The sequence below is a fragment of the Empidonax traillii genome, unplaced genomic scaffold, assembly GCF_003031625.1.
Source record: "Empidonax traillii isolate 1590-97213 ecotype Southwest subspecies unplaced genomic scaffold, ASM303162v1 scaffold13:size3042203, whole genome shotgun sequence".
NCBI classification, from domain to species: Eukaryota; Metazoa; Chordata; class Aves; order Passeriformes; family Tyrannidae; genus Empidonax; species Empidonax traillii.
This window is the reverse complement of record NW_020955206.1, coordinates 1,324,694-1,340,398: the sequence shown is the minus strand read 5'-3', so window position 1 is coordinate 1,340,398 and position 15,705 is coordinate 1,324,694. Positions and strand designations below refer to the sequence as shown.

The window sequence follows — 15,705 nt, the reverse complement described above, 5'->3', positions numbered from 1 at the left end:
TTCACCGTCGTTGTGTTCTTACTCCCCAAAACACAATTTGAGGAGACCTTGCCTCTATCACAAGGTAATTGTGTGACAAGCTTATCTCACACCTGTGCACTTTTAGGAGCTGATATGTGTCACTTATTTGTGGACATGCACTTTAGATCAATGAGGATTCACAGAATCATAGCATGGTTTGGGTTGGAAGTGACTTTAAAGGACCCTTTAAAGGACCCTTTAAAGGGAACATGCAGTTCCACCTCCTGCCATGGGCAGGGACACCTTCCACTATCCCAAGCCCTGTCCAAGCTTGGTTGCTCCAAGCCCTGTCCAACCTGGCCTTGGACACTTCCAGGAATGGGGCAGCCACAGCTTCTCTGGGCAACCTGTGCCAAGGCCTCATCACCCTCACAGGGAAGAATTCCTTCCCAATATCCCATCTAACCCCGCCCTCTGGTAGCGGGAAGCAATTCCTCCTCATAAAGACATTGTAAGATAACTTTATAAAAATATTTAAACATACACTTTTAAAGAGGGAATCTCTAAAGGTATGTCCTTAAATATCTTTAAAGGTTAAAGGTATGTCTTACCTTTTATTTCTTAAATAAACCCTTGTCTGGAATTTTCCTGTACTGGAAGGGATGAATCTGCAAGCACTATACGATCAACAACACTAATCACTCTCTAGCAAATTAGATGATTGGCCACATAATTTTTACCGTGTGATAGTAACATTATTTCTTTAGTGTAAAACAAGGCTTTTAATGTGGCAACTTCTTCTGTTCCACAGGCAAGGAAGACTTTGTTGGTTCCCACACCACGCCTGAGAACTGGGCTGTTCAATAGGATTGTTCCACCTCCAGGTGCAACTAAGGAAATCCTGAGAATATGTGCCACGTCTCAGGTAGGAATGAAAGATGAGGGAGGCCTGAATTAACTTGTGGATGATTGTGTTGTTATGACAGACCAGCCAGAATTTGAAAATGCTGCTTCAAGTATAATTCTGCCGGGATGTTATTTCTGGGTCTGCGCACACAACTGCCATTAATAATTTTTAAATCATGAGGAAATTTAGTCTTCTTGCTATGTTTTGTTAGCAAAGTGGTATTGATATTTTCTCAGTGCTTTTTGGAACATTATGAGCAACTTTTATTGCTGAGATACATCTTTATATTTCTAATAAATCATACTCCTAAGAAATAATTTATTTCTAATAAATTATGTCTCTGTATTCTACAGTTTTGAGCTACTGAAACCTGTTTAGTGATTACAGGTTTTGCATAATCTTGATAGAATATTAGGTGTTACTCAGTAGGAAAGATAAGTTCTTTAAGAATACTAGGTCTAAAGAAACAGCAGTTCTGGCATTTGCCTCAGTGGAGGCACAAAAACTCGGTAAGGTTTTTGTCCTGCAGAGTGGTCTGTTGCTGCCCTCTCGTGTTACAATCCCATATTGTACAGCTGAAGGCTTTTGGCAGAGAAACCTCTTGTTATTTTTATATTCCTCTTGAGTTGCTATGAAAACCTAACTCGTACAAAAAGAACAGGCCAGTTTATCGATTTATTTCCTTCTTTATCTCCTGCTCAAGGCACTAAAATTCTACAGTAATCCCGTATACAACTGAGGTTGTAAATGGGTAGTAATTAGTAGTGACTTTCTTTGTTGCAAGTTCTGTTGGGGTCATTAACTAATTAAGCTTTTCAGGGTTGAAGAGCACTTTTGAAAGAGGCCTTTCTCTTGGCCTGTTTCTGTGATCTGTGATTTTACCACCATGTGTCTGGTTTTTCCCCCCCACCCAGGCCCACTAATGAATAAATAGTGCTGGCAGTTTATATTTACAAAGCACTGTGCAAACAGTCCTTACCACACTGCTGTGAAGTGGATAATGAACATTAATACTGATAGTCAGCCACAAATTACTGAATTTTTTTTGTTTTCTGCTCTACACAGAAAATGTTCGTCTTTTTATTGTGAAGATTGATTTAGCACGAACTTCTGAGGAGGACTTAAGCTGTACACATATCTTGAGTGAATGAATCACTTTAAAAGTTCTAAACCTGTGATATTTGAAAGCCCAAGTGAAGATAATCTTTAATTTCTGCAGCTCTGGACACAATTTTGTTAGGTTGTGTTTTTTTAGAGAGTAGATTGAAGAGGGGTGGGTTGGGATGAGTGGGGAGAGAGGGAAAGAAAAAAAAAATTGTATCAGTTTGTGTGACTTAAGACTTCTTTATGCTGTATCTGCCTGTGTCTAAATTAACTTTGTGATTTTTGTGTGAGACTTAATTCAAGAATTTGTAGTCCTCTGGTATGAGTTTACATAATTATGATTCTAAGTTAGTAGTGCTAAGGTAGGAAGTGTCAGTTGCCCTCATTTTTAGGAACAGATTTCCAATAAAGGGTTTCAAAATACGAGGCTTTGATCCTAAGTAAGTAACCTTGCTTAAAAAAAGTGCCCACCTCCCTCAGCTCTCCTTGTAGTGTGCCAAAATTCTTGTTACTGTAGTAGGGAATCTATTCTAGGATTCCCTAGAGGATAACGTTCCAGACATGCACCACTTGGCTATACATGGAAGAGACACTTTGAAATAGGGAGTTAGTTGGATTTATCAAAATATCCTGGATTTCTGCCCCAGTGGCTGGAAGACTCTGCACTGAGTGAACCTAAAATGTGGTTTTTCTTGCAGGGTGTGAAAGACTACAGTGTGCCTGTGGGGCTGGATGGGAGAGCACGAGTGGACTTGGTTGTTGTAGGATCTGTGGCTGTCTCCGAAAAAGGTAAGGAAAAGCCTTGTCAGCTTTTCAGGAGGAGGGTCCTAAGTCACAATTCACAGTGTCAGTAGGATACACCACATGTTCCTTTTGGCAGAGATGAATATATCCCTGGAACTGAGTTGTGGTCTGGAGTTCTGTCCGTTCTGTGTGACAAATCCCTGATCCCAATCCAACCAGGAAGCAGCAGTGCCTCCAGCACTTAGTGGGCAGGCAGCAGTGTGGTTTAGGGCATGTGGGCCTGTGCTTTGGCCTTCAGGAGAACTATTAAGGCAAGCAATTATTTTTGTTTTGAAAGAATCAAAGCAGGCTCCCTGGTCAGAGGAACTGCTCTGCTCACACAGGATGTGACAGGACACACGTTAGACCTGCTGAGTCAGTACCTCTTTGGGGATCAGATTTTGCATTTTCTACTATTTTGAAGACCTGCTGGTGGTGGAAATTTTTCCACTGACTTTATGCATTGCCTAAAACAACATGTTTTTCTGTGTATGACCCAGATTCCTCTTTACCCACCTTAACCTATGTTGGACATGAACAGAAGGTTCTGAGTACAATGGGTAAATAACCTGCTGTGTTAAGTGGACTAAGTTTGATTTTGTTCTGAATGGGGGGCTCCTGGGATCCTTTAGGAGTTCATTGAAACTGATGTTTTATTTCATTTCAGTGCTGATTTCAAGGAAAGTTGCATTCTGTGAGAGATGCTGATCTGAGTTTTTCCTGAGTTACGACTCTGTGCTTGGTTTATCTGTTGCAGACTGCATAGTTTAATTACATGATTTTAACAGTTAATCAGATTTCCATTCTGCTGGGTTTGTTTTTTTTTTTTTTCCCACTGTTTACTTTTATGTGTTTTAGGCTGGAGAATTGGAAAAGGGGAAGGTTACGCAGACATGGAATATGCAATGATGGTGTCAATGGGTGCAGTGCAGGAGGATACACCTGTAGTTACCATTGTCCATGATTGTCAGGTAAGTTAAAATATCCCCTCTCAAATAATAAACCAGAATTATGTGATACTGACTGGTCTGTCTGAAGAAGAGACATGGAATGATGTTGGTTTGGCATCTTTATTTCCACTGTCTGACGTATTTTCATGTGTTTCAAGACATCAGGGATGGTGCACAATTTTAGTCAATTTGGTTTTAACCGCTTAGCAAATCTTTTGTTCCTTTGTAGGTGGTTGACATAGAAGAAGAGCTTCTTGGTGATCATGATTTAACTGTGGATTATATCCTCACCCCAACAAGAATTATCAAGACTAATTGCAAGCGATCCAAACCTCAAGGAATAATATGGCATAAGGCAAGTTCCCTCTGCTAACAGTGGTGCCAACATTCTGTTGGTGAACCCCACATTTTTGAATATAAACACATTTGTTGTGTTAGAAATACTTGGGAAAGGAGCAGGTGTGTTTTTCAGGTGAAACAAAACAGCAGCATCCGTGTTCAGGGGGTTTCAAGTGGGAATGGTGAGGAGGAGAATGTATCCCTGCAGCAGAGGTTGCTGTACCAAATGAATTGCCCAAAAAAGTGGTGGATGCCCCATCCCTGGAAGTGTTCAAGGCCAGTTTGGATGGGGTTATGAGCTACCTGGTCTAGTGGAAGGTGTCCCTGCCCATGGCAGGGGGATTGGAACTAGCAGATAGAGTATGTGCTGCTCTGGTTATGAAAGCAAAACATGACCTGGTGGTGGTACATTCCTGTTTATGTAGTGGATTAACTTTCCAAGGATAAATTTGTGGCTGTAGCTTGTTTTCAGGTGGAGAAACAGTGACTGGTTTAAACCAGGAATCTTTATTTATTGATCATTATTGTATTATGGGTTTGCCCTTTCTCTTCCCGCCCAGATCATCAGAAACTTCCTCAGCCTCACAAATAGTTTCAGAACAGCATTTACTGAATTGTTTTACTGGAAGTTAATGCTGGGAAAACTTTTCCTTTGTCATTGGATTTTCATTTCTAAAAACATCCAGTTAGGAAGCAGACACAGTCCTGCATGATTAACAGTAGGAATACTGAAATGGGAAATATTGTACCCATGTCTTGCAGAAACTGCTGAGGAATTACTAAGGGAATACTTGTAGGGAAAGCAGGAGTTGTTTGTTAAACGGTTGCCAACCAGCAAAAGGAGTTAAATTTCTTTAGGTAATGTATCTACAACAAACAATTCTAGCCAGCGCTATTTTTATGCCCATGGTGGGAGAGCATTTTACCCTGTCTGTGGTTGAGGGTTTGAGGTTATAAATAAATAAATAACAGCTCTGTCTGTACTAGTGCATTTTTTCCATTGAATTATTTTTGAATTGCAATTTTTTTAGAATATTATTGAATATAATTGTGTTGAAGGCCTACCCCTTGTGCTCCATCCATCTTGCCAACATACTTTTGATCACAGTTTGTCTGTCTTAGTGACAGACTTCTCAGTAAGTGGCCTTTCTGACACTTTTTCCTTTTTTTTTTTCTGATTCCCCTTAGCTGCAACAGATTTTTCTCCAGTTTCACTGAGAATGGACCACTATTGATGTTTGTTTGAATACTTGAATGTTGATTTAACATCTAAAGCTGGGTTTGGTGGTTCTTTGGAGTGTTTTGTTGCTTAGATAGGAATATTGGAGAATATCAGGCAGTTTTGGGAGAAGAAAACGGTGTAGTGCCTATATGAAGATGAAATAAATGGCCATTATTCTTTCACAGGGAGATGAATGACATTTATTTTGTTTGTGCTTGTGGTGGTAACTGTGTTCAGCTCTTGCAGGGAGTGTTGTGGAGGTGGGAGGTCTGGTTAATCAGCAGGGTGTTAAAAAGGCAGGATTTGATATGGGCTATTTAAATGTTTGTCCTTTGCCTTGTCCTGGCTACTTCTACATCCTTTTCTCTCCATCCTTTTCTCCTTCAAATCCCAGCTTTGCTGGTGCATTCCTGTTCCTCAGAGCAAAACTAAATGAACCAAGAGGTAGTGAGTAAATAAAAGCCCCACTTCTCAATAGGGTGTTTTGTCAACAGAAAGTAGCTTAACTTTATTGTTGAGATGTGTGATGTGTAAAATACACTGTAAAAAGGTTTATCCTTGGGGAACACGGCTGGATCGGCTGGATCGGGCCAAGACAGCGATTAAGAGCTTAAATTACAGGTGTTTGCAAACATGGGATTAGAGCTAAGTGTTGTTGTGAAGGATGTGCTGTCCTGAAGCTGGCAGGATAAACAGCCAGTAACACACACACTGTGTTTTCAGCTCCAGAGGGGCGAGGAGGTACCTACCCAGCAAGCAAATCCATGTCTTCGGGCTGGATTTCTGTGCTTAAGGAGGTGTTCTTGTTTGTTATGTGCTGTTTAAAGGTTTCCAATAAAGTATGAGACCCACCATATCATTAATACCAAATAATCTTTATAAATATCAGTGCTAAGCACTCTGGAAACACTTGTAAATGCAAATACTGGGAGGTTTCTGTGGGTAAGTTTTCTGCCTCTGAGTTGTGAGAAATCAATATGAGTTATTGGAGGGCAGCAAGAGCTGCTGAGAGCTGAGCACTCTGGAAAACTTTATTTGGATCCAGTGGAGAATTATTTGGCTTCCATCTGTCTTGAAAATCTAACCCATTGTTTCTGGGAACTCTAAATTCATGAAATGACTTACTTTCTCATTTAATATTTTCTATGGGTAGCTGTGATCTTTATCTGGGACACTGTGTATTATATTTTGTCACAATTACCAAGTTATTTGTGCTGTGCTTATTTTAAATTGCAGCTATACAGACCAATTAAAATATTTGGGGTCGTGAAGAGGGAAATGAGAGTAGTTGGTGGAAAAAACACTATATTCTAGCAAGCATTTCCTTCTGTTTTTTAAATCATTCTTTTGCTGAGAATTTTAGAGCAGTAGGAAAAGATTTTTTTTCCTGAAACAAAATGATCTGGGGGGAATCCCTGGGTCCAGTGCTGCAGCAGAGATGGAAACTATCTGACAACAAACAGCTTTTGAGTTGGGTCTGTGATAGAACGTTTGGAAAGTAAAGCTCAAAAAGTTCACACATCCAAGCTGGCAAACTTTTAGCAGGGACACAGTGTTGCCATCAGAGGAAAATTGCGGTTAGTTTAGCCAAGGCTTTGTTTTGCTGTGTGTTTTGGAGGGGTAGTGTGAGCAGGGCACACTTCCACGCGTGGTTAAACATCTCAACACCTTTGCAGATCTGACCCTTGCTGCAGAGTCCGTGGAATCCACTTTTCTCTGATGGATTCCAAATGTGGGTTGCATAAGTCTCTCCTGAGGGACATTAGCAGACTTCATGGGCTGCCAGCTCCCAGAAATATGCCCTGGGATTGTGTGCACATATTTGGACATTTTGTGCAAATGAATGATAAAATGTTCAACTGTGCTGGCCTGTCCTGGCTGTCCTGGCATTGTCTGTGCTTTAAATCCCTGTGAGCTCTGTGCTCCTTGAAACAGGCAGCTGGTTAAGGACACAGCGTGAGAACTGGGGTCTATCAGTCTCCGTCTTAGAATCATGGAATGGTTTGTGTTGGAAGGGACCTTATAGCTCATCTCATTACCACCCCGTGCCACAGGCAGGGACACCTTCCACTATCCCAGGTTGCTCCAAGCCCCATCCAACCTTGGATACTTCCAGGGGTGGGGCAGCCACAGCTTCTCTGGGCAACCTGTGCCAGGGCCTCACCACCCCCACAGGGAACAATTCCTTCAGTATATCTAAACTAAATTTCCCTTCTTTCAGTGTGAAGCCATGTTCCTTGTCCTGTCACCACAGTTTCTGGTAAAGAGTCTCTCTCCGGCTTCCCCTTCAGATACTGGAAGGGACTATGAGGTCTCCACACAACTTTCTCTTCTCCAGGCTGAACAGCCCCAACTTTCTCAGCCTGTGTTCATACAGGAGGTGCTGCAGTTCCCTTGTCAACTTTGTGGCCTCCTCTGGACTTGCTCCAACAGCTCCATCTCCTCCTTATGTTGGGGACTCCAGAACTGTGCCCGGGATTCCAGGGTGGGTCTCACGAGAGCCACATATTCCTGTATCAGTGGTCTGTGCATATGGGGAGCTGTGGGGAGCAGAATTAAATACCAGGCCCAGCACACTCTCCAATCCAGAGCTGTCCTTCCCTCATCTGCAGTGCACCAGGACTGCACCTCTGCTCCTGCCAGGGAAATCAAAGTGGTGTTTGGCTTGGCCTGTGCTGTATCAGGGGTCAGCATTACTCGCTCTGACACAGGACAAACACATCCTTCATTTTCCCCAGCAAAATATTGAAAGTGGCTCCATTCACTGTTCTGGGAGAACACAGGGTGAAGGGGAGCCCTGATGTTCCAGCAGGGATGTTGCAGAAGTCCAGCTGCCACTCCATTGCTTTGGGATCAGACCAGGTGTCGTAAGAGTGAAGGGTCTGGGTTAAGTGCTGGGAGATTTGTGTTGGCACTCAGCATCCAAGACTCTTTTTCTCAGGTTTCTGTCACAAAGGGGCCACATTTCCCTCCTCTTCTCCTTTCCCATAGCCCAGTAATTGTGTGCCAGAAGCATTCATCCACCCTGCTGTCCTCTCTCCCTGAGGCTCTCCCAGCTATGGCAGGGAATAGGCAGTGGTGTTAAATGATTAATTGCTTTTGGTGGAGTTATTTTTAACCTGAATCACTTCAGTTAGTGAGTTTACAGCACAGACCAACAGGCACTTCTGTTGGCCAACCCCAGAGGGCTGAAGTGTGGAGCTGGCCTGGGAATCGGTGGTCAAGGGATAATAGGAAACTTCTTCAACTGGTTTTGCTGCCAAAGCCAATCATTGAGCTAAATCCCAACACTCAATACAAAGTTTACAAACATCAATAAATGGTTTGGCCTTGACTTTATAGGGATGGGAGGAGCAAGGGAAGAAGTTTCAACTGCTGGGTTTGCCCAGGTCTGTGTAGTTGGGGTGGAACCTTTATCCCTTCCATCCTGGCTTAGCCTAAAGCAGTAAGCAAGGATAAGGATAGACAAGGATAGGGAGGACTGACCCGCCGGCACAGGACCAAGAAACGTGCAGCTTGTTTGAAAGAGAGGAGGAATATCTTTGGCCTCTCTCCTCATGGAAATAAATCATTGCAATCCTCCACAGCTTACGGGACAAAAGGAACTTTTTGCATGATCATAATTAGCAACACATTGTACTACCACAGAGTTCTTTTGTTTGCTCTTTTGCAACAGAGCAGAGCAAGCTTTTTCCTCTCCTCTGCCACCCACTGCCCCCTTTGCCCTTTTGCTTCTCACCCCCATCACCCCCAAAAAAATCAGTGAATTTGTTTGCTGAATTGAAACTCGAAATTCCCAAACTGGCATAAGAGTAGGTGAAAATAAGGAAGCGAAATACTCTCTTAGACCCCAGGGACAACAGCCCTTAAGGTAAATCCTTTATGTCTCTTGTGGCAGAAAGATGTCAACTGACAGTATCAAAACTTGTCTAATGTAGGTTTTTATATGATTTTTTCCTAATACAAGAAAATCCAAGTGACAAATCAGCTGCCTTTGTTGCTTTGGCACTGTAAAGGCTTTTTCGTGTTATGTTTGCACAGGGCTGAATTGAAGGGAGTGAAAGAATCACTTCAGGGTGGTGTTTGATCAGAACGTTGGCTTTTAAAGAGAACACTTCGTAGTCCTTACAAAAATCACAGAATCACTGAGGTTGGAAAAGACCTCTGAGATCACTGAGTCCAACCTGTGACTGATCCCCACGTTGTCACCTACCCCAGAGCACTGTCCATGTCCAGTCATTCCTTGGACACCTCCAGGGATGGGGACTCCACCACTGCCCTGAGCAGCCCCTTCGATGTCTAATCACCCGTTTTGTGAAGAAATTCCTCCTAAAACATATCTGCTGTTGTAACTGCATCTTCCTGAATTTCCCAAGAGCCTGAACAGCATTTCCAGGAGCTCCAGTCAGATGCCAAAAACTCCTTGTCTCTTTAATGAGGGGAGATGCCACGCTGAAGTCTCTTAGAGAGTGTGCTGGCCCCTGATTATCTAAATCCACTCCTTGAAAGACTGGGAATTCCAGAGATCATCCTCTCGGTGCCCGTCTCTGATTGCCTTAATCTACAAAGTGCTGAGGGTTTGCCCATTGACCTTTTGTCATAGTTCTGATTTTAGCAAGAAATTTTGTCTTTCCTTTCCCCTTCCCCCTCCTGCGTGTATGTGTTAATGGGCCATCAGATAAACAAAGGAGTTGGCCTGAGCCCTAAATGACCAGACATTAATCTCCTAGCAACGAAGGGGGAGGAACTGGGAAAAAGGCCAGGGTGTGTGTATGGAAGGAGGTGGGGTTTGGGGATTGGAGCTCAGCTCTGGAGCCAGAGGGGAGGCTGTAGCAAGCAGGAGAGACTGCCTGGTTGCTTCTTTGTCTTTTGCCTGTCGGAGGAGAGTTTGGCTGCTGTTCTCTGCGCAGCTGTTTGCTGGTTACGGGCCTGGCTCACCGCGGGGTCCTCACCAACCGAAAATCGTGAGTTTTCTTCCATTGGGAGAGCTTTCTGTTTCCCTCCCCCTTCCCCCCTCCTCCATCGCCACCCGGCGGCGACCAGGGATCCCACAGCGCCGCCCGGTGACGGGTGCTGGACATTGCAAGTTCTACTCCTCCAGTGATCCAACAGCCCCACCTGGTGACTACTATAGAACATTACAAGTTCTGCACTTTTTGATAACTCAGCAGCGCCACCTGGTGAATGGTATAAGACATTACAAATTTTGCATCTCCAGTGACCCGATGGCGCCCCCTGATGAGTATGGCTGGAACTGCACCAAAGGATGCTAAAAATTGAACTATTTGATTTTCTTTTTTGCCAGTTTTATCGGTTTTGTTCTTGAAGGGGATTATTGGTGGGTATAGGGGTATTGCTTGGTTGTTTTACTTGGTTTTTTTCGTGTTCCTGTTAATACACACATACCTTTTAATAAAGGGCTGTTATTTTTTTTCCCTTTTCCATAGTTTGTTTTCCTTCAATCGAAGCCTCTTAATTTCGAATTTATAATTGCTAGAAAAGGAAGTTTGGGTCTTTTTCTCCTAACCCATCCTCAGCAAAAGACCTTTGTCTCATTTAACCTGGGACACCTTTCTAACCAAACACTCAGTCCCTGCCTTGGCAACAAAGTTTAATTTCAGGATGAAAGGAACTCGGTACACTCGGTGAAAGGTTGTGCTTTGGGCCCAGGAGTTGCATGAGAATAGAAAAATGTTTTTCCTGTTTGGTTCAATTAGCATAGAGCTTACATTTCACATAGAGATTTGACAGAGGACAACAAATGTTCCTAATTGGTGGCCAGTAAAAGCAAAGTAGGGTGGCTTCAGCCCTTGGTTTCATGTCGTGTCACCCAGGCAAGGGGAGTTTGCTCTCGAACACAGCAGTCGGAATTCTTGGCTGAGAAAAACACATCAGTCCAAGAATCCACAGAGCAATAACTCTGCAAAATCTGAGAATGACAGCTACATTTTAGAGTGGGGAGGCGCCCCGAGCCCCAGAGGAAGCCCTTGCTTCCACTGCCTGCCAGGTCAGACCAGATTTGTTGTTCTCAGTCCCAAAACTTGCTTGCTGATCCCAAAGACCTTGACCCCAGGTCTGCAGTGTGGCAGAAGGGAGGTGGCTCTGCCCACAGTGGTTAGGCCTAATCTGCTGTGTGATATTATATCAACAGAACTAGGACAGGCTTTTTGTAAGTTGTATTTTTATTTAGTTTCAGCCTGAAATGAAACCTACTTGTTTGCTCCTCAGAAGAGGAGCCCTGGGAACATTAAGGATATTTCTGTTGACTGACTTTCCTGTTACCTAATCCTGATCTTGCCCCCACCCTGTCTTGGGTTTTCCTCCAGTCACTTCAGGGCTGGGCTGCTCCCCCCAGAGAGCTGTGCATTTTAGACTTGATGTTGTGCAGATCCAAACCCACTGGGACTGTAACTTTAGAATCAGGAATTCAGGGGCTCTGGGATGAGTGAGATCTGAGCTGGGATATGGTGGTGCTGGTCCTGTCCAGCCTGCTGAGAGGTGGCTCATCAACTTGAGTGCAATATCTTGCTTGCTCACACATTGTGGGCTACTAGCTTGGGTCTCTGCTAGCTCAGGCATCACCTCCCCAGGCTCTGTTTTGCTCCCTGAATTTCAGAATTGGATCTTGTGTTGATGGATGTGCAACTTGTCCAGCAGCCAAGTAGGAATTATTCCTCCTTCCAACTGCACTCTGCAAGCCAAGAGCTCGACCACATTAGCTGGGGAACCACTGTGTTTCCTGCCAGTCTCTGAGAGCAGCCTGGGGCATCTCATGCCTCAGATGGATGGGGTTCAGCTGTTGAGGGGAAGAGCCCTTCCAGAAAAGCTGCCTGTGAGCTGGGGCTGGCTGGATGGAGGGCTCACAGTTGGAAGTGCAGTGTCCCGGCGCTTCCGTTCCATGCTCCAGCCCAACGGGGTGATGTGGGGTCTGCTGAGGAGCTGCAGGGGGTGTGTGAGGTTGGATGACAAGGGGGAGGCTGTGGGGATGTGCCACATCCAGAGAACGTGCCTCCAGCTGGGCCCACATCCACGGGAGCCCTGCTCCAAGGCACGCTCCCGCTGCAGGCTTCCACCATTGTGTGACCCAGCCCACGGGATATCCTGTTCAGGGGGAAAGAGCACAAGGAGGTCTGTGGAATGGAAGTGTCTGATGGATTGTGAGCCTGGAGGATCCTGCCAGAGCAGGAGCACAGGCCCTCAGTCAAAGCAAATACAGAGGGATAACAAGGAGAATGCAAATCTGAAAGCTCTGATAAATAAATGTCAAATTGGAGTAGTTCTCAGTTTGGGTCTGATTTGCCTGCTGAATGTACATTGTGCTGCTTGCTTAAAGAGAAACTAATGTTTATTTTTGTCCTGCAGTGTGTATTTACTCCACAATCAGGCCAGCAATTAGTAGCATTTGGAATGCTCTGGCACTCTGCATGATAGCTGTATAATAAGGTTCCTCTCTTTTTATGGCACAAATGGGTCCTGATGATCATCTTCTTTTTCTGGAAGGCGAGAAATCCTGTAATTATATGTCTTCCTCCTTTTTAGGTCAGCTATGAGATGCTGGGAAAAATCCCCATCCTAAAGACTCTTCGATACAGGGAGAAGCAGATGGGCAAGGATGTTACTCTCCAAGATGAACATCCAGGCTTGGCAAACACCACCAGAGCAGCAGCATTAAACAAGGAGATGGCTGAAAATACACAACCACAGGCTGCTGCAGGCTCAGCTCAAATGGGACAACACCGTGTTGAAAGTGATCCTTTAAATCCCCGATTAGAGGGATCTGGCACCATTACCACTGTGTATGTGGGGAACATACCTCCCAGCCTGAGAGTGAGCGAGCTGAAATGTGCTCTGAGGGAATTCCATGTGACTCCTTTCAGATTGAATTGGCAGGGAGCACAGCACAGGGCTTTTCTTGATTACAAGGATCAAGTAACTGCAGAGAGAGCTGTATCCTCCTTGAAAGGCCTGAGCCTCGGGGGGAACGCTCTGCGAGTGGAGCTGGCCAAGAGTCAGAGGAACAAAGGACAAGGAGAAATCAATAGTCAGAAATGAGAATTAATAGAGGAGGAGAAAGAAAAAAAAAAAAAGGCATGTTTTCATTGTTTTCTGAGAAGCCAACCTTAGTTTTCAAGGTTATCCTCTGGCCTCTGCAGGCCAGACAACACAGTGCAGAGCCAGCTTTGTGAACAAATGAGTACTCACTCCTGCACTTGGACGTGCAAAGGGGGGTTTGTCCAGACAGGTGACACAGGAGCCACTTCTCCAAACGGCTCCCCACAAAGTACCCCCACACTTTCTGTGTCTTTGTTTTTCATGAGCTGGTTTGCTCTGTGGTGTGTGCATTTGTTAGGCCTGGATGACAAACCTGCCCTGTGGTAGCTCTGTACAAGCCACGTGCAGCGAGGTGGTTGCATTCGTCTCCAGCCATCTAAAGGTTGGACCTGGAAACTTATGCTTTAAAAACCAGCAGCAGGACATCTGTCCTGAGGGTTACAGTTCTGTTCATTAAAAAAAATGGGGTTTGCCTTGTGGGAGTTTTAAGGTTTTTTTATAAAAATTGCCAGGGGGAGAGAGATTGTCCTTTTTGTGCTTTTGAAGAAATGGCTGTGGAAACACTGGCTCAGCCATGGAGTTCTGCTAAGAGCTGTTGAACATCAGGTAGGAGAGATTGTAGCTCTTTCCTCGTCTTTTTTGTCAACTTGGTGAACCTTATATTTCTTATTTCCATGTGACAGAGCAAAGCAAAGACCAGTTTTCTGTGCTTTTCCTCAGAACTCTTCAGGTGCCTTTTTGATGGATTAGATGATTATAAAAAAGCTGCTTTTCCTGATTTCTCTCTCTTGTAACGTAATGTGATTCTCTTGCTTCTGTGAAATTACATTAATATTAATTATCACAGTGGAGTGAAAAGCAGACAGACCATGGTCAAAAGCTGTCAGTGTGGAATTGTTTGGAAAATTGCTGGAGATAAAAGCAAAGACTGTTCCTCTGTGCCTTGGTCACCAGCAGCATGGTCTTCCTGCCCCCACAACATCAGTGACAGGGATTACTGGCAACTCCTCCTGGTCAAAGTGCTCCCAGGACAGTAGGATTTGCAAACACGTGGACACTGCCTTCCAGTGTAAGAGAAAATGATGATTTATTTGGTGTGGTTTTTATTATGGTTTTTTTTCCTTTGGTTTCCTATTCCTGAAAAACAAGTTGAATTTTGGCCGAACCATCCTCTCTAAACAGAAGCACTTTTGCCAGTGATGCTGGGCATGTAGTCAAAGTAAGCATCCAAATGGATATTTTTTTTTTAAAGTATGAGTTGGAAACTTTTTTTTTTTAACCAGAGAGCACTGTCAAGTGTATTTTAAGCACAATATTGAGTCTCAAGGGTCAGGCATTTCATACAGTATCAAATAAAAAGTTCTCATTATCATGTGCCTCTGTGTGGAGGGGCTCAAGGAAAGCACTGGAGCTGCAGAGCTGGTTCAGCTCTGGGGTCCCAGCACAGTAAGAACATGGAGCTTGTGGAGCAAGTCCAGAGGAGGCACCAAGATGATCATTGGGATGGAGCATCTCTGCTGTGAGGAAAGGCTGAGGTAATTGGGATAGTTCAGCCTGGAAAAGGGAAGCTTTGGGATGACCTAACTGTGGCCTTCTACGTGGAGGATAACTCCTGCTCCAGAGGGACAGGGACTATCTACACAGGTCTGGAGTGACAGGACAAGGGTGATGGCTTCAAACTGACAGAGAGTAGGTTCAGATTAGATATTAGGGAGGAATTCTTCCCTGTGACAGTGGTGAGGTCCTGGCACAGGTTGCCCAGAGAAGCTGTGGCTGTCCCATCCCTGGAAGTGTCCAAGGCCAGGTTGAATGGAGCTTTGAGCAACCTGGTCTAGTGGAAGGTGTCCCTGCCCATGGCAGGGCGTTGGAACTGGACAATCTTTAAGGTCCCTTCCAACCCAAACCATTCTATGAACTTCTTTTAAGGTCAACAAAAGAAAGGTTTCCGGAAAAAAATAAATCATTCAGTGCTCTAAAATGCTCCTTCTGCAGCTCAAAATGATTTCCAGTATCAGTCTGAATTGAAACATCAGCCCTGTAGAGCCCTCTGTGTCTCAATTCATGTGCACATCAAGGGTGAGAGTCAGGGGTTGTGTTACTACTAAAACACACCCACCCCATCATGAGCTTTGAAAACAGAGGAAGGAAAAGCAAAAAGCTAATTACACATCATTGCCTGCCCCTTCCAAATGATGGCAAATTAAGTAATGGGATCATTTGATCTTCCTTTTCACTCTGTGAGGCTTCTTACTTTGGTGAAGATGTGCAGGTGACCTTAGCAGTTAAAAGCCAGTTACTCTGCCAATGCAAACTTCTAGCATCTCAAACTTCCCCTGTTGCATTACAGATGGAACCAGCCTGTTCTGGTCAAATTTGTGGGAATTACA

General features: G+C 44.3%; 1 protein-coding gene across 2 annotated transcripts in view; it reads left to right on the top strand.

Annotated features, from left to right (window-relative positions):
- Positions 1-14,039, top strand: part of MTHFSD (methenyltetrahydrofolate synthetase domain containing) — a 15,818-nt gene extending 1,779 nt beyond the window's left edge. For both annotated transcript variants that reach the window (XM_027890660.1, XM_027890666.1), the window contains exons 4-8: positions 773-886; positions 2,671-2,761; positions 3,614-3,726; positions 3,935-4,060; positions 12,806-14,039. In XM_027890660.1, coding sequence (XP_027746461.1) covers positions 773-886; positions 2,671-2,761; positions 3,614-3,726; positions 3,935-4,060; positions 12,806-13,318 — 957 coding nt within the window. In that variant the 3' untranslated portion in view covers positions 13,319-14,039. The remainder of the gene's footprint in view (positions 1-772; positions 887-2,670; positions 2,762-3,613; positions 3,727-3,934; positions 4,061-12,805) is intronic.
- The last annotated feature ends 1,666 nt before the right edge of the window (positions 14,040-15,705 follow it).